Source organism: Pectinophora gossypiella, chromosome 16, assembly GCF_024362695.1.
Source record: "Pectinophora gossypiella chromosome 16, ilPecGoss1.1, whole genome shotgun sequence".
In the NCBI taxonomy this organism is placed as follows: Eukaryota; Metazoa; Arthropoda; class Insecta; order Lepidoptera; family Gelechiidae; genus Pectinophora; species Pectinophora gossypiella.
This window is the reverse complement of record NC_065419.1, coordinates 3,925,390-3,944,172: the sequence shown is the minus strand read 5'-3', so window position 1 is coordinate 3,944,172 and position 18,783 is coordinate 3,925,390. Positions and strand designations below refer to the sequence as shown.

At 40.0% G+C, this 18,783-nt stretch overlaps 1 protein-coding gene across 3 annotated transcripts in view; it reads left to right on the top strand.

Moving 5' to 3' along the window:
• The window catches only part of LOC126373973 (protein NDNF-like), a 49,839-nt gene that overhangs the window by 28,569 nt on the left and 2,487 nt on the right, over positions 1–18,783 (top strand). For all 3 annotated transcript variants that reach the window (XM_050020384.1, XM_050020385.1, XM_050020386.1), the window contains exons 5-11: positions 5,712–5,953; positions 8,295–8,386; positions 12,347–12,505; positions 13,958–14,069; positions 14,454–14,620; positions 15,663–15,811; positions 18,454–18,561. In XM_050020384.1, coding sequence (XP_049876341.1) covers positions 5,712–5,953; positions 8,295–8,386; positions 12,347–12,505; positions 13,958–14,069; positions 14,454–14,620; positions 15,663–15,811; positions 18,454–18,561 — 1,029 coding nt within the window. The remainder of the gene's footprint in view (positions 1–5,711; positions 5,954–8,294; positions 8,387–12,346; positions 12,506–13,957; positions 14,070–14,453; positions 14,621–15,662; positions 15,812–18,453; positions 18,562–18,783) is intronic.

Here is an 18,783-nt window from a genome sequence, read left to right as displayed (position 1 = left end):
GTTACCTGTCAATGAGTAAGGGTTTTAAATAATTAAAGACGTTTTCTTTACCCCCGATACGGTGATTGGAAAATTTCATGATTACTGGACAAGTACCCAACAAACAAACTCACTTTGCATTTTTTACAATATTAAGTTATGATTTCTATGTCTATGGTACAATCCGAGATTAGGTATGTGGTAGTTATGTATGAATTATTCTATCTTCTAATTAAGAGGTAATCAATCGTATTGCATAAGGCACAAGAAACTCGTTTGTGCATAAGCATTATGATAAAATATAAGTGACTCTCCTCACAGCGCGACGCATTCCCGATATTCTTCTTCTTCTATCGTGTGGGTTGTGAGGTGAATTATCAACCTCATCAACCCTGGTGTCAGCGTTACTACAGAGCCGCTAAAGGCCCCTGACATGACTCATATAACGACTATGTACTTAAATCAGTAAGTATCAGTGATCAGCCTATAATGTCCGAACCAAACTAAGGACCACAAAGTCATTATTGCGATATATCCCCACCGGGAATCGAACCCAAGACCTCCGGATCGTGAGCCCAACGCACAACTACTGGACCACGGAGGCCGGAGGCCTGATATTGAAAGAATTATTAACGATGTGAATAAACTTCAGATAGATCGGTACATAGTACGATTACGCTTATTACCCATTCGGGTATGAAATTGGGTTGGCAATATTGTTCGTTAGCATTATAACCCACACGTTAGAAGATTGGGGTAGGCAGAGGCCATGAAATTTCACTTACTACGATCCAGACACACTTTCATTTACCGCAATAAAGTAGATGAAAACCTAAAATGAGTAGAAACTTAAATATAGGTACTTTTCACAAAACGTTATAGAATTTGAATGAAATAATGAGTTACGTTATGATGTCATGAAACCCCTAACCCTAATATCGCAATTCATGATTCAATGCGATATCGAATCGCGTTGTGGTTGTGGGGGCGGTCGCTAGAGTCAAGTTCTACGCGTGAAGTTGAACATTTAAAAATAATCACATACAGTGTCCATATTAGAAAACTAAGTATTTGCGCTAACATATTTCATAGAAAAAGTTAATCGTATAATAAGACTGTAAAGGGTTTGTTGAACGAGAAAAAAAAATACAATAGAAGTAAGTAAATGACACTGAAAAATCGCAAAGGACATGATGAGGACATTAACACGCTCGTTTTTTTTTTGTTTACTTTTGAGGGGTTTGATCTTGGCCCCAGATTTGCCCAAAGGCATTGACGAGGCCTCAGACGGAGCTCGCCCAGAAGGTGCCTGTTCACTCTGGCCTTGAAAGCACCCGGGTTATATGCATTCGAAAATACAGAAGACGGCAAAGAATTCCACTCCTTAGCAGTGCGCATAATGAAGCCGGATGCGAAACGCTTTGTGCGAATAGTTGGTATATCCACCAAATAGGGATGGAAACCGGCCGTAGGAAGTCCAAAGTTAAAAGGGGGATGGTGGAATGAGCTTGTCCCAGCTTGATGACAGCTGCGAGTCCAAGTTTCGTCCGAGACAGATATTCGATTTAATTTCTGTCTGTGAAGTTTCCTAAGCGCGCGTGAGTGTTATAAAAATAAAGTAGATGCTATCAGATTCTACGAACAGGCGCCACGAAGCTCCTTTAGATGAGATTAAAATCTATTAATGTTGATAATATGAGCCCAGTTGGTAGAACGCTTGCCTCTCACTTTGAGGTCGCGGGTTCGAATCCAGCACAAGCCTATACCACTGATTGTCGAATTCATGTTTAGATGATAAATGATTATCACGTGCTCAGCGGTGAAGGAAAACATCGTGAGGAAACCCACATCCCGAGAAATCGGAAGTGTGTAACCTAACCTGTATTGGGCTGGGTTTCCCTTCGCGGGTTGGAAGGTCAGACAGGCAGTCGTTTCTGTACTAAACCGGACCTGTCAAATCTTCAGGTTAGGTAAGCGGACCCTGTGGAAAATTGAATAATGCTAGGGGTATGATGATGATGAAGGTAATTGATATCACTTGGTTTCCAGGATTTATGCCCGGTAAGGGCAATAGGCTCGTCCTCAGATAAGTACATTACACCAGCTGGCGAGGAGTGGGTACAGGAACCCTTTGGGTACCTACCAGGAAAACTCTCTTCCTTTCTCTTGAATTGTATAATAAACATATTATGCACACATGTACTCACGCCCGTTATCCTTAATGGGGTGGGCAGAGGTACAAGTAACCAGAAGACAACTTTCAGTCACCTTTTATTCGAAGTATTAAGTAGTAATATGATAAGAGCCTTGCGATTGTTGAAGTTAAGCAACTTGCGCAAAGGCCGGTCATAGGATGGGTGACCACAAAAAAAAGTTTTCATCTCGAGCTCCTCCGTGCTTCGGAAGGCACGTTAAGCCGTTGGTCCCGGCTGCATTAGCAGTCGTTAATAACCACCAATCCGCACTGGGCCCGCGTGGCGGTTTAAGGCCCGATCTCCCTATCTATCCATAGGGAAGGCCCGTGCCCCAGCAGTGGGGACGTTAATGGGCTGGTGATAATGATGATAAGCCTCACGATGAGAGGCGATCAGCACGTATATCGCCCCTATAACATAACTGTGGGATATAGAAATAACACGGGATATATTTCAAATAGGGTTTTTTAGGGGCGGAAGGCAAGAGGGAAACCACTGTCCTATTTTTCCTTAAAAAGTATCATGGAAAATGCTGCACCGACAAGAGCGTGCCTTTTAAATTGATGATGATGTCATCATCATCAAAAGACAGAGGAAAAAAGAAAAAAAAGGAAATTAAATTTTACACACTGCTTATATTTTAAACAAAATCCTCTAAGTCGCACCAAACACTCCCTTTTCTTACTTTTTAAAACTGCTTTACGTCCCATTCATTATCCTTCCATAGAATTCTCACTTTCCTACATAACATAAGCTTACGAGTATATCCCAATTAGGACAATTAGGATAATGGTCAGAGGTACATCCATCGCAAGATGAACTAAGTACCCACAACTCACCGAGCTTTCTGTTAGACCAACGTGATGGGTGAACCGTTTCGCCGTGTATAATAGTTGAGATAACTGTGTTAGTGAAAACTGGACCTAAATTAATAACCCCGTGGGTTACAGGCCTAGTAGGTACCGGGGGTCGAACTTTTTTTTTTTGACGTGACTTATTGTAGATTTGCCGCAGATGGCATTAACTACTTGGCCGGACAAATGGGGAGCGCTGAAAGCTCTCACCCGGGGGGGTCGAACCGGCTCTCCCCGATTGAGAAGCAAACCGGTGTACCACACGACCACAGTGGCTATTTTTTTTGTTTTCATTTAAATTATAAATATATTTCCTTAGTCAATCAAATAATTATATTTTATTTATCTTAAAAGTACTTAAACTTGGCTTGAAAGATACGCTCCAGTCCAGCATAGAAGCTTTCAAAAAAGTATAAAATACTACGACCGAGAATCGAACTCACTACCTCGTTAGCAACAGTCTCTGAGCCAGATCCCGCCAGACAAATCCAATAACAATTTTATTAATAGCAACACTAATCTTATTAGAGATATCTTTAATGTGACACCTGGGTATAAAAACGTATCGCAGTTCAAAATGGAGTTATAATTATTCTATCTGTACTAAGGAGCAGTTTTGTTAAAACGCAAGTATGGTTAGCAAATAAAAAAGCCATCGGAATGAGGTTTGCCTTAAGATGTTTCTTTATCCTATTTGCGATGAGGCTGCCTTCTGTGCCGTAGTAGTAATAGGATCGGTGTGAATTGGCTGTTGAAACGATGTTCTTTTTTTAAAAACCTTTCAAACGGAAGGGACCTAATCCCCATCATCTTCATCGCATTACCCCGTTTTTTACAGGATCCGCTTACCCAACCTAAAGATTTGGCAGGTCCGGTTTTTTAAGTCTGATCTTCCCACCCGCGAAAGGAAAACCAGCCCAATACAGGTTAGGTCACAAATCGCAGGAAATGCATTTCTCGGGAGTGTGGGGTTCCTCACGATGTTTTCCTTCACCGCTGAGCACGTGATAATCATTTGTCATCTAAACATGAATTCAAAAAGAAACTCGACAATCATTGGTTTAGGACTGTGTTGGAATCGAACCTGCGACCTCAAAGTAGGCTACGGAGTGCAATCCCGATCTTGCGAGATCTCGTATAGTTTTTCGAGATCAATCCCGAAGTATAATTATGACGAGATCCCAATCCCATTCGAGATTGACGGGATTGGGCGAATCTCCCTGAGATATGATTATTCTGGTTGCCAAAGAAAACTTAATTAGTTAGTTAGTAATATTGAAGAATAAAGGTTTTTGTTTCCTTTCAAAAAATATTTTGTTTCAATTAACCTCACTATCACATACAAACAGTTTTCAGCGTTTTAAGCCATCCAAACTTTACATGTTTTATGAACTAGACGTGATCCCGAAAATTTCGGGATCTCGCGGGATTGATATTACCAATCCCGCGGGATCTCGAATTTGCGATTACGAGTCGGGATTGCATTTCCTAATGTAGACTAAGCACCTATCACGCTGATCTAACAATAAGCTCGGTGAGGTGTGGGTACTCAGTTCATCTTGTAATGGGTGTACCTCTGACTACCCCCAAGGAATATTCTCGTGAGCTTATGTTATGTTATGGTTTATCTACTACCAGGGGCCTGTTTTATAAAACTTACAATTGTTAATTACAATGACAATTTAGTGTTCATTACGTAGCTAATATGAAACTGCAAAATATTCGTGATCACACACTCCGCATTGTACATCAAATTGTCGTTGTAATTTACAATTGTAAGTTTTATTAAACAGGCCCCAGGTGGTCATGTAAGTTTTACACATTTTGCCGTCACTTATTGCACTAATATTTGCATCGGATGGAATTCTACTTGGCCTGACAAACAAAAATATATATTTTTTGCATACTTTTGGCCAATTCTACATTCCAGTTGTATATTAAAGAATGTATTAAGGATGCCCCGCACTGATCCGTGATCGCATGCAATTAAACTTGTATCGGCGCTAAGATACAATGTTACTAAGCAACGTGTTGCATCAAATACTAACTTTTATTATGTTGTCTATCTGTTAGAAACTTCTATATTCTAAATACAAATATTCAAATTATTTTCCATATTATGGTGACCATAAAAAAAAAGTTTTCATCTCGAGCTCCTCCGTGCTTCGGAAGGCACGTTAAGCCGTTGGTCCCGGTTACTACTTACTGATGTAAGTAAGTAGTCGTTACATGAGCCATGTCAGGAGCCTTTGGCGGTTCAATAGTAACCCTGACACCAGGGTTGATGAGGTTGGTACTCCACCTCACAACCCACACGATAGAAGAAGATTAAGTACCTTTGTGTGTTGTGTCTCTCAGGGTCATCAGAAATAATAATTTTCATTTAACAATTAAAATGTGGAAATGAGGAAGCTAAAAAGTTCGTTAAAGAATTAGGGCGACGTCTGCGAGATCTTGGTCGCGACCCCCGCTCCGGATCATACCTGGTTCAGCACATCTCGCTGGCCATCCAACGCGGCAACGCGGCCAGCGTGATGGGTACATTTGAGCCGGGTATGCTCCGAGGCGGGCTATTTGACTAACTTTAAGTGTAATTAATATCTAGTTTTTAAGAAATGACATGTGTTTTTGTAACACTTATTTATTTATGATAATTAAAATGCAATATTTTGTTAACTTTCAGCCCTATAGACCCTCAATCAACGAGCTACTGCGTCGTGGCATCGCAACGAAAAAACTACACATCCCTCTGCGCAGCCCAGCTTGATTCAAAAACAAATCGATTAGACAAACCTAATCGATACAACTTGGATCGAGTAGACAATGACACGCGGAGCGATTCCGTCGAGATGGACAACAAAATCGATTCTGATTTCAACATTTATGAGGAGCAATTCCAGAATGTTTATAGAAGGAAAAAGTTTGGTAAGTAATACTTTTTATTATTTTACAACTATACAGGGCGTTAGTGATGATTCTGAGTTAATATCAAGTGGAATTTCCTGTCGGAAAATTTATGAAAGTTTTGGTGATTTTGTTAATTAATTTCAGTTCCGTAGTTTTACGACGGAAAATTGCGCTTGATATCATGCCCTGAATCATTGCTCAAAGTTTTCGTTACGATGTCACTAACATCCTGTATACCAATAGGGGTCGAAGGTACATCCATCGCAAGATGAACTAAGTACCAACGCCTCTTCAGCTTTCTGTTATACCAACGTGATAGGTGGTGATTCGTATCGCCATCTATAATGGTCGAGCCTACTGTGTTAGTGAAGACTGCACTTAAGATAAATCAATAATGTAAATTGGTGCAAGTTCAATGGGCATCGAACCGGCACTCCCCGTTTAAGAAGGACGCCGGTTTATCACAGGACCACAGTCATTTTGATAGATTTAATTGTAATAATTACCGCGTACACTTCAATCGAGGAGCTCGGTGGCGCAGCGATAAACGCGCTCGGTCTGCGATTGTTGAAGTTAAGCAACTTTCGCAAAGGCCCGTCATAGGATGGGTGACCACAAAAAAAAATTTCATCTCGAGGTCCTCCGTGCTTCGGAAGGCACGTTAAGCCGTTGGTCCCGGCTGCATTAGCAGTCGTTAATAACCATCAATCCCCACTGGGCCCGCGTGATGGTTTAAGGCCCGATGTCCCTATCCATCCATAGGGAAGGCCCGTGCCCCAGCAGTGGGGACGTTAATGGGCTAATGATGATGATGACACTTCAATCAATGTATTTCTCTTTTTATTTAAGTAGTTGAATTATCGGTGACTAAAAAATGAAAACAGCTGTACGGTCACGAATACTAATATGTACACACTTTGAAACTATGTCACATTAACTTTCTAACATTAACACTTTATTTTTATTTATTTTTTATATATTTTTTTCATATATTCATATATTTATTTGTATTTATCATACATTGTCATTATTTATCTATCATACATTATTAACATTAAGTTTAGTTGAACATCATTATTTTATAAAAAAAAACAATTTAAATTATATACTTAATTCAAGATATTTTGTGTAACAATAAGTAGTTAATATTTAATATTAACACAGCTCATTAATTTTAATTTGTTTTGATTATCTAGATTTAAGCACGCTGGGCCCGCGTGATGGTTTAAGGCCCGATCTCCCTATCCATCCATAGGGAAGGCCCGTGCCCCAGCAGTGGGGACGTTAATGGGCTGATGATGATGATGATCTAGATTTAAGCATTTATATTTTTTTTTGGGGCGCTGCTGAAAATCAGCGTTGTGGCACTTCCTTAATGTCGGAGTGTCACAACATATTGCTGAGCTGACGTCCTTTTTTAGAAATAAGTTTGTAATTACTATGTTCACTCCTACTTATATCTAAAATAAATGGTTTCTATTCTATTCTGATATGGTAACAAAGTGTATACATATTAATGCACGTAAGCGTACATAGGCTATTTTTATGTTCTGAAAGCTTATGTCCTTTCTAATATTACGGACCATTACATTGGAGGCAGCCCCTCCTATTTTTACGACATTTTCCCTGAAATCTGACAGCTGTAAATATTGTATGTTTTTGCTCGTTTCCTCTCCAACACATACTTAAGTACTATTTTTATCATAGAAGCTTTTTTACATACATACTTAAACTCACGGGGTAAGCAGACACTATAGAATTCCATTTGATTCGACCCTGACACAATTTTCTTGTTTTTTTTTAGAAGCTTTTTTAAATTGATGAATAACACATTTCACTTTTATTTTGGACAATTAGAATTATGAAATTCAGATTTTTTAAATCAACGAAGATCTAAAACTAACGAAAAACATTTTCTTTTTTCTTTTTCACTTATTTATGAATTTTACAATACAATACAATACAAATACACTTTATTGCACCAAAATAAAAAGAAATAATTACAAAAAGTCTCTTAACTAAGTACATGGCAAATGGCGGCCTTATCGCTTAAAGCGATTTCTTCCAGACAACCATAAGGTGAGGAAAAAGGTAAAAAAAAAATTGAAAGATTGCGGGTACAAACTATGCATACAACTTAACAACAAATACATGCAAATAAATATATAACATTCTTACAAATATAATATAATAATCAAGAAATACGTAATAAAAAGTCTGATATTGCATCACGTTTGTCTATGACGTCACAGTGTGCTTGTTTATACAAATTCCATAGTAATTTCATGTTTTGAAGTTTACTAAATAGTAACTGATTTGACTAGTTGGAAATTAGCCTATTAATTGAATGTATTTTTAGGTCGCAGCACTAAAGCTACCGATGGTGATCCAGTGATAGCGTGTGTTGGTGATACAACTCATCATGTTATAGAAAATCTTGATCCGAGCTCGGTAAGTTAATTTTTTAGTACAGTCATGAGCAATATCATATACCCACTTTAGAGCCCTGTCGCACTATCATATTTGACATTTAATGAGGCTTACGGTTTAATTTGTCAAAAAAGTTAACGTGACATGGTTGCAAAGTGGATACACATATTAGTACTCGTGACCGTACCATTAGTTTTTTTTAAGGTTTCTTGCCAATCATCGTATTTCCAAATATAAACGAATGATTTTTTTCAATGTTCATCAATTATTACATTTATCGTGTGTCAGATTTTGAATTTAGAACTTAGTAGGTACTTTATTGTTGTTTCGTTTTGAGCGTTTTTTGGCGGGAAAGTGAACGACATGGTTGCTTTCTTCATTGAATAATCTAAATAATTAATACGAAGTGGTGTTTTGTGGTTAATGATGGCATTAAGAAGATAGTCGGAAAATATTCGCGATAGTGTTATTATATCGGAATATTCAATAAACATATGTCTATTTTCGTTTCGTGACAAAAACCGCTTCATTACTCGAAAGTTTATGCGGACTTTTGAGTTAATTCGTTTGGGGTTCAGATTAGGAATCTGCTCCGAGGGTGGGGATTAGGTTTCACTATTCATCATCATCACCTCTCATCATTTCATAAATGATCAGCAAGAAAAAAATACATAAGACTTGGCTGTATGCGCATAGTTCTCTTAGCCTTGCCCTTCAGGGAAAACCAAAAATAAAACATATGTTTTTAAAATTAATATTAAAAAATCTTGTACCTATCAGAATTTAAATTCGGAACTAAGTAGGTAGGTACTTTATTGCTGTTTTGTTTTGATTCCCGCGTCATACATAGATACATACATAAAATTACGCCTATTTCCTAGCGGGGTAAGCAGAGACTACGGAATTCCATTTGCTACGATCCTTACACACTCATTTTGCTTCCTCCACATTCATCAATCGTTTCTTACATGCACGCCGGTTCAGAGTACATCGTACTTAATATTTTCTATGGATATCTTCAATTTGGTCCATGTACGTCCTTCTAGGTCTTCTTCTTCTTATCGTGTGGGTTGTGAGGTGGAATACCAACCTCGTCAACCCTGGTGTCAGGGTTATTATTGAGCCGCCAAAGGCCCCTGACTCGTGTAACGGCGACCGGTACCAACGGCTTAACGTGCCCTCCGAAGCACGGATCATCTTACTTTCGGACAATCAATTTATCAGGCTGTAATGTCCTAACCAAACTAAGGATCACAAAGTGATTTTTGAGACTTGCCCCCACCGGGATTCGAACCTGAAGCCTCTGGATCGTGAGCCCAACGTTCAACCATTGGACCACGGAGGCCTCCTAGGTCTTCCATCTGGTGAGACTTACTTCTGGATTAAATAGATACACGATAAATCGAATAATTAATGAACAATGAAATAAGCATTCGTTTGTAGTTCACTCTTCCATATTGGTTTTACTCCGAGACCCAAAGTTTCTAATCAATCGATTCATTCACCAGGAATTCACAGTAGGCGTTCTGTGCTTCGGTGACGTACCAATTGAATTTATTTTGAAGAGTTGATTTTGAGCACCCCAATGAAGATAGTAGGCGAGAAGTCTGACAACTTTCTACGCATTATTATTTGCTTCCTTTTCATTGAAACAATACCAACCCAAAAATATCTTCGAAGATATAAAATATCGACGATTCGACCAAGTAGATGCTAGACTAGGGCATCGAGAACCGACCATATTTTAGCAACCGGTTTTTTCGGTTCCAAACACAAGTCAGAACCGGGTACCTGGTTTCTTCGGTTTTTATGGTTCTTTTCAAAAATCGATAAAACAGAACATACATAAATTATGCAATTAGAATTAATCTCCTTGTAATCTTGAGATAATTATTATGTATCGGGCCGGGCCAGACGCAATTTTTTTCATTTTTGACACATTTGTAATTCATTCTGTCAATTAACGGAAGATGAACTGTGCGTTCTGATTGGCTCACGCAGATCCTTAACAAGTCGTAAGGATGCAAGTGGTGACGAAGGCTTGAAAGTTGTCCAGTGGTTGAGCGTTAGTCTCACGATCCGGAGGCCCCGGGTTCGAATCCCGGTGGGGACAAATCACAAAAATCACTTTGTGATCCCTAGTTTGGTTAGGACATTACAGGCTGATCACCTGATTGTCCGACAGTAAGGTGATCCGTGCTTCGGAAGGCACGTAAAGCTGTTGGTCCCGGATACTACTTACTGATGTAAGTATATAGACACCAGGGTTGATGAGGTTGGTAATCCACCTCAGAACCCTCACGATAAGAAGATGGCTGACTTCGCAAGCTGACGTATCTACATTGTCTTGCTGTACTGATATATGCCAGAATATCAGTGTTGCTAAGAGTGGTATTTCTACTATCCCTCGCAGCAACATGCTGAGTCAGTCCCTTTTTCCTGGCAGTGTATTTTTGATTTGTATACTTATCTTGATCTTCTTTACTATTGTACTGCACTGTTTTGGGAATAAAGTTATTCTATTCTATTCTATAATAATTTGTGTCTTATTGACAATTGCAAAAAAAGCAAATCAGATTCGCCAAAAATTTAATATACGTCAGTTAGCGACGATTAGTCAGATGTGTAGACTGAACGAGGATGAGTTTCAGAGCATTGGATGTCAAACACTATCAAGGAAAAAATATCCAAGATTTTATATCCTTTTTGCAAATATCCAATTGAAACTTATTTATGTATGTTACCAAGTTACTTATGTTCTAATTGGGTATTTTCAAAAGGACAAAATACGATTATGATTTTTTTGCGGTGACTTTATGATATTGACGTCCGATGCTCTGAAATTGAGGAGCTCGGTGGCGAAGCGGTAAACCCGCTCGGTCTGCGATTGTTGAAGTTAAGCAACTTTCGCAAAGGCCGGTCATAGGATGGGTGACCACAAAAAAAAGTTTTCATCTCGAGCTCCGTGTTTCAGAAGGCACGTTAAGCCGTTGGTCCCGGCTGCATTAGCAGTCGTTAATAACCATCAATCCGCACTGGGCCCGCGTGATGGTTTAAGGACCGTTCTCCTTATCCATCCATAGGGAAAGCCCGTGCCCCAGCAGTGGGGACGTTAATGGGCTGATGATGATGATGCTCTGAAATTGACTCTCGTGTATTTTTAGGAGTCTAGAGGGTGTACCGTCGATGTTTAAAAACGTCACGTCTCGCCGCTTCCCTTGTTCTAACAAAGGACAAATTGCAAAGATCAAAAGTGATTGATAAAACAAAGACGGCCATTTTCTTTTCCTCGCAGTAAATAGAGTAAAAATTAAATTCCAGTGTCGAGTTCTTTGCTGTCAATAAGTAAACAGCCTAAATTTACAGAGGCGTAGGACTGTTGATAATGTAGATTACTTTTTGGAGGAAATACTGAGGGTATTGATTTCGAATAAGTTCCGGGTTTTCACTAACATAGTTGGCTCGGCTATTGTAGACGACTCACCACCTAGCTCGTTATAATAGGGAGCGAGGTCTATTAGGATTAACCGCGCACAAATCCTAGAACGTATCAATTATCTTTGTTCCAAACATAAATCCAAATTCAAAAACCAGCCAAGTGCGAGTCGGTCTTTCCCATGAAGGGTTCCGTAGCAGCAAGTAACATAATATAATAGCTCTTGTAGTTCGTTGATCTTGTAAAATTTATTGTTTTTTTTTTCTATTTTTGTGTAAAAATATTAATGCAGTTCACATAATACATCTACTTACCAAGTTTCAACAGTATAGCTCTTATAGTTTCGGAAAAAAGTGGCTGTGACATACGGACGGACCAAAGAACGGACGGACAGATAGATATGACGAATCCATAAGGGTTCTGTTTTTGCCATTTGGCTAACGAACCCTAAAAAGTCGAATTCATTGGTTCACATTCTATACACGCCTTCTATTTTCAAACACATAATGAATGCTAATTTTGTGTTTTTTTTTTTTAATTTTCAGAGCTATTATGTCAGTGTGTTCGGAGTGGCCAGAGACAGGAGGGCTGGATCACTCCTGGCCACTGGCAGCGTTCGTCCTAGGACCTCCACAGCCAAGAGGTTACGAGAAAACGTGCCGTTGAGATCTGACATTCGAGGGAAAGCAGTTTATTATTTTAAGGTACCTATAACCAGCCTACTTGTACTTCTTTCCTTTTTATAACCCCCGACGCAAAAACGACGGGGTGTTATAAGTTTGACGTGTCTGTGTAAATGTGTATGTGTCTGTCTGTGGCATCGTAGCTCCCAAACGGATGATCCGATTGTATTGCGGTTTTTTTTTGTTTGAAAGGTATATCAGTCGAGAGTGTTCTTAGCTATGTTTGGTGGAAATCGCTTCAGGTCTTCAAGGTCATCAGGTCGTTTGTTAAGTGTGATAGGAATGTTATAAGCTCAGTTTGCTTGCAAGCATAATTATGTGGGATAAGTTACTTTTTGCTTTTTTAGGGTTTAGCATTTTAAACCTTTTGTCATAATAATTGAGTATATACAAAAAGGATAAAAGGATTAGGAGAAGAGAAGAGATAACTAGATTGGAAAAAGAAGTGCAAGACGCCATTGGTCTAGATGGAGTGACGACATTCGTAAGGTGGCTGGCAGCGACTGGAGAAGAATATCCAAGGACCGAGCACACAGGCGTACCATAGGAGAGGCCTATAGCCTCAGGATGTTAATGATGGTGATAACTACCCATTGGTGGCTTAATAATAACCTTGACACTAGACTGGATAATGTTCACACTAGACAGTTAATCCCATGACTTGAAAATGCATGGGATTAACTGTCTGAGAACTGATATTAGGCAGCTAAATTATTCAATTGTATAACAATATTTTATGTTTATTTATTTTTTTAAAGAACGTCTAGGGCCCTGTGCCGTGGTATTTCTTGCAGCTTCTTTTCCCCGGCTATACAGGTTGTGAGAAGCTGCAGTAGTTTTAGGCGGATGAGACGTTCGTTATGTAAAAATTGACGATTATATTTTTGCATTTTTAATTTTGATAAGGTTGGTCATTGGCCTTACAACCCACACGGGAAAGAAGAAGAAAGGACAGTTTTCTGCAGTTACCTGGTTGGTTGCGGAACCACGTTTATACATTTTGCGTGCATACATTTTGTTGATAACCTAGTGACATAGGTGCCTTAAAGTGCCAGCAGTAACTTTAAGTGCGGTTAGATATTTCATGAGTAACCGCATTAGCGGCACTGAATAGGTAACCTAATTAGGTACAGTCATGAGCAATATCATGTACCCACTTTAGAACCCTATCACACTATCATATTTGACATTTAATGAGGCTTATAGTTTAATTTGTCAGAAAAGTTAATGTGACATGGTTGCAAAGTGTATAATACATATTAGTACTGGTGACCGGTTACAAACCCACTGGCTGACTGACTGACTGACTGACTCACTCACTGACATAATTGTTCTCCCAGAAGGAGCGTCGGGGGGTCAAAATGATGTATGGGGGGTGTGATTGGGACCCCCCGATGTTCCTTCTGGGAGAACAATTATCAAGCTCGCTGCAAGCGCCATCGAACTTTTTGAAGAATACAATGTTTGTTTTAGGCTGCACTGGGTAGCGGCGGTGGAGTATGGATGACAGTGTCCATTTGTGGCGGAGCGGTCGATGTGGAAGTTCTTGTAAGGGGGAAACGGCTCTACTTAGCTAAAAATATTGGTAAGTGTGTCATATACAGAGAGATAGGACTAATAATAATCATCATCAAAGCGCTACCTACCTTTAAATCAAACTTTAACTTACTAAATCAAAAAAAGAAAAAAAAAAACAATAAAACGAAAAATCCGAATGCCGAATTGTTAAATTACAATACTTTCGGTACGCCATCTAGCGTGAATAGGCAACAAGAAACTGACTTACGGTTGCCATGGTTACACATAGTGATGTATACCCACATGGCTTTTCTAAAGCTGTGCGTATTCGTTGAACGCAACACAAGCAAAGACTCCGAAGAAATCGTAGGCTGTTGCCTAGGCGTCGTTGCCAATATGGTTCTGGTTTGTACAGGTATAATTGAGTCTGATTACTTATTTTTCTCCTCAGAACCTCACTCGAAGTTTTTCGTGCCAGCCCCAATGCCGTCTTCTCTTCAAGAGACGAGTGATGAAGGGTCCGTGCAGTTTGACTCCAGCTCTGAAGAGACCAAGACGCGATATGTCGTCAGGATCGTGCCTTGCAGGTCAGACAGAGATGGTACTGTCGGAGTCGAGGTGAGTGTGGCTGAAGGGATTTTGTGATATTTTTACGTTTTACTATAACAAAATACTGGGTGTTAGTGACATCGTAACGAATACTGAGGGGGTTGATTCAGACCATGATTCTGAGTTAAAATCAAGTGGAATTTTCCGTCGCAAAATTCATGATTTTTTTTAGTTTTTTTTTTTAATATTTTCAATTCTATACTTTTGCGATGGAAAATTCCACTTGATATTAACTCAGAATAATCAGATGAATCATCCCTCTCAGTATTCGTTACGATGACACTTACACCCCGTACAAGTACATACGGTAGCCATATGAGTAGGTATGGGTGTTAGTGACACCGTAACGAATGCTGAGGGGGATGGTTCAGACCATGATTCTGAGTTGATATCAAGTGGAATTTCGTGTCAAAAAATTCATGTAAATTTTTCTTTTCTTTTTAATTATTTTCGAATCCATACTTTTGCGACGGAAATTTCTACTTGATATCAACTCAGAATCATGGCCTGAACCACCCCTCAAAGTTTTCGTTACGATGTCACTAACACCCTGTATATGAATTAAAACCCGGGAAAATGACGCTCTAAAGAGTATATGCCGTGGTAAGTAAACTCTTAGAACAGATAAGTAAGTAGTCGTTACATGAGCCATGTCAGGGGCTTTTGGCGGCTCAATAGTAACCCTGACACCAGGGTTGATGGGGTTGGTATTCCACCTCACAACTCACACGATAGAAGAAGAATAAAAAAAAGATAATCTTTTTTTAAAAAAGTATTTTTTTTTTAAATAAACACTTTTTTATCATTATTATTATTTATATTAATGAAAAATATTTCCACAAAAAGATATTTTACTCCCCGAACACTTTATACAAAAACCTCCTTTTACACAGAAACGTGTGTGTGACGTCTGACACCCATACGATTGAAGACTAAAGTAAGACCGAGGGGGGGGGGGGGGGGGTGGGGTGAGGTAAACCTAGCTTAGCCGCTAGTGGGGAGCGGAGAGTTGCCGTTATATACGTAGTATTATTCCTTATTCTATACACAGCTAACAGCATCAACAACACGTTGGGGCGTGAACACACCAGAGCTACTGGACGATGGGTCGGTGGTTCGGGAGCTGCGCCCGCGCCGATCCTGCAAGACTCTAGACGTCGCGTTCTTACCCGCCACTCACAACGCCACTGACGTCATCAGGTATGTACTATGTCAGTACATGCACATATAGGATGATAGTGATACATACATACATACATAAACTCACGCCCGTAATCCCTAATGGGGTGGGCAGAGCCACAAGTAATCAAAGACAACTTGCAGCCACTGTTGATACGAAGTCCAAAGATGGATATGATGATAGTGATACTGTAACGAAAACTTTAAGGAATGATTCAGATCACTATCCTGAGTTGATATCAAGTGAAATTGAAAATAATAAAAAAATCAAAATACGAATTTTAAGTACGTGATATTCAGAATCATGGTGAATCATATCCCTTAGTATTAATTACGATTTCACTAACACCCTGTGTACAAGCATAAATCACCATCATCATCATCAGCCGTATGACGCCCACTGCTGGGCATAGGCCTCCCCCAAGGATCTCCACGACGATCGGTCCTGCGCTGCCCGCATCCAGCGGCTTCCCGCGACCTTCACCAGATCGTCGATCCACCTTGTAGCGGGCCTACCCACTGAGCGTCGTCCGACACGTGGTCGCCACTCCAGAACCTTTCCGCCCCATCGGCCATCGGTTCTCCTCGCTATGTGTCCTGCCCACTGCCACTTCAGCTTTGCAATTCTTCGAGCTATGTCGGTGACTTTAGTTTTCCTGCGGATCTCCTCATTTCTGATTCGATTGAGCAGGGAAATACCGAGCATAGCTCTCTCCATTGCCCAATACTTAAAGTCCAAACATAAATACAGAAAGAAAAATATTTATTCGGCATAAATTATAATTACCTACATAGAGGCAAAAGGCAAGAGGGAAACCATACATACATACATACATAAACTCACGCCTATTTCCCACCGGGGTAAGTAGAGACTATAGAATTCCATTTGCTTCCGATCCTGACACACTTCTCTTGCTTGTTAAGAGGGAAACCACTACCCAATTTTTCCCTAAAAAGTAGCATGGATAACGCTACACCGAAAAATTTTTATGTACCTACATAGGCTCACGACTGTATTCCAATTGGGGTAGCCAGAGGTACGACTGTCGCAAGATGGACTCCTAACTACCCACGATTCACCGAGCTTTCTGTTACAACAACGTGTTATGTGAAAAGCCGTATCGCCGTCTATAGTATTCGATACAACGCTGTTAGTGAAAACTTTACGGTGTTAGTGAAAACTTTACTAAGATAAATTAATAGGTAACTCATTGGTGCAAGTTCGGTCCCAGAGTTCAAAACGTGCTCTCCATTTGAGAAGCAAGCCGGTTAATCACAGGACCACAGTGACTATATAAAAAACATAATTACACATTGTTAAAGGGTAATTAACAATCGGGAATCAGGGCGTGAGGAGCTCGTTGGCGCAGCGGTAAACGCGCTCGGTCTGCGATTGTTGAAGTTAAGCAACTTTCGTAAAGGCCGGTCATAGGATGGGTGACCACAAAAAAAAGTTTTCATCTCGAGCTCCTCCGTGCTTCGGGAGGCACGTTAAGCCGTTGATCCCGGCTGCATTAGCAGTCGTTAATAACCATCAATCCGCACTGGTCCCGCGTGATGGTTTAAGGCCCGATCTCCCTATCCATCCATAGGGAAGGCCCGTGCCCCAGCAGTGGGGACGTTAATGGGCTGATGATGATGATGTTCTATTGTGTACAAATAAATAAATAAATGAAAGGGTAATTAATAAATTAATTATAAAAAATGACAAAACATCTGCAGCTCAGCCTATGCCATAGCCTAGTAATTTCGAAAATGTAACCATCATGAATCGAACCTAGCATCGTGACCCAACCGCAACGTTTACATTTCCTCAATAAGATTATTCTACAGTTTATCAATTAATCCGATTTGCTCGGTTTTGTCAATCAGGCGTCGTGCAAATTGCTATACAAATACATTCAGGCGTTTGTCACTAATTTAAATGAGTAATTGGTGGTTCATTGGAGTACGACACAGAGTCAATAAACCTACCTAAAGTCTATTGACATTATGCAAAGCCTTTGTAATTATAATAAACTCACACTTCTAACTCCTAATGGGATGGGCAGAACTACAATTATTCAGAAGACAACTTTCAACTACCTATACCTACCTGACCCCAGGGTAGATGGTCAATCATGGACCTCACAACCACAACCAGAGAAGAAAATTTACGTATTTATAAGTAGATACATGAATAAACTCACGTCTATTTCTCACCGGGGTAAGCAGAGACTATGGAATTCCATTTGCTTCGATCATGACAGCTCTTGCTTCCTCCACATTTTATCAATCGTTTCAAGCACGCACACCGGTTCAGAGTAGATCGTACTGATCCTTTACTAAGGACATCTCCAATTTGGTCAATGTACGTGTCAGCTGGGGCAAGTGGACTGTAGGGTTGCTTATAGGTTTGAGCTGTCTTCTCTACAAAGTTAACACCTTTGGTACTTTAAAGAACACTTTTGATTGCGGTAAGACGTGGAGCAATACAGACAGAGAGTATAGTACAGGCACGAAAGTTAGACAGGTAGTGACGTCAACAAATCTACGTTTTTATTTTTTAAGTTCTGTGTAATGTTGATGTTGCCAACAGTACCTACGTCCTTTAAGGTCTTCCTCTGACGTACCTAATACCAACCAAATAAATAAATAATGTAAATGTTAATGCTTTCTCCCAGATATTGCGTAACTGCTCGCGAGAACCCCAGCGTTGGTAGCTACGTGTGTTCCTTCCAGAAGAAATTCCCAGCTCGGACCCAGTGCGTCAACCATCTGCAAAGACCACAGTGAGTACCAGATACATTCTCTAAAAGCAACATAAATTGAAAACGGCCTCCGTGGTCCAATGGTTAAGCGTTGGGCTCACGATCCGGAGGTCCCGGGTTCGAATCCCGGTGGGGACATATCACAAAAATCACTTTGTGATCCCTAGTTTGGTTAGGACATTACAGGCTGATCACCTGATTGTCCGAAAGTAAGACGATCCGTGCTTCGGAAGGGACGTTAAG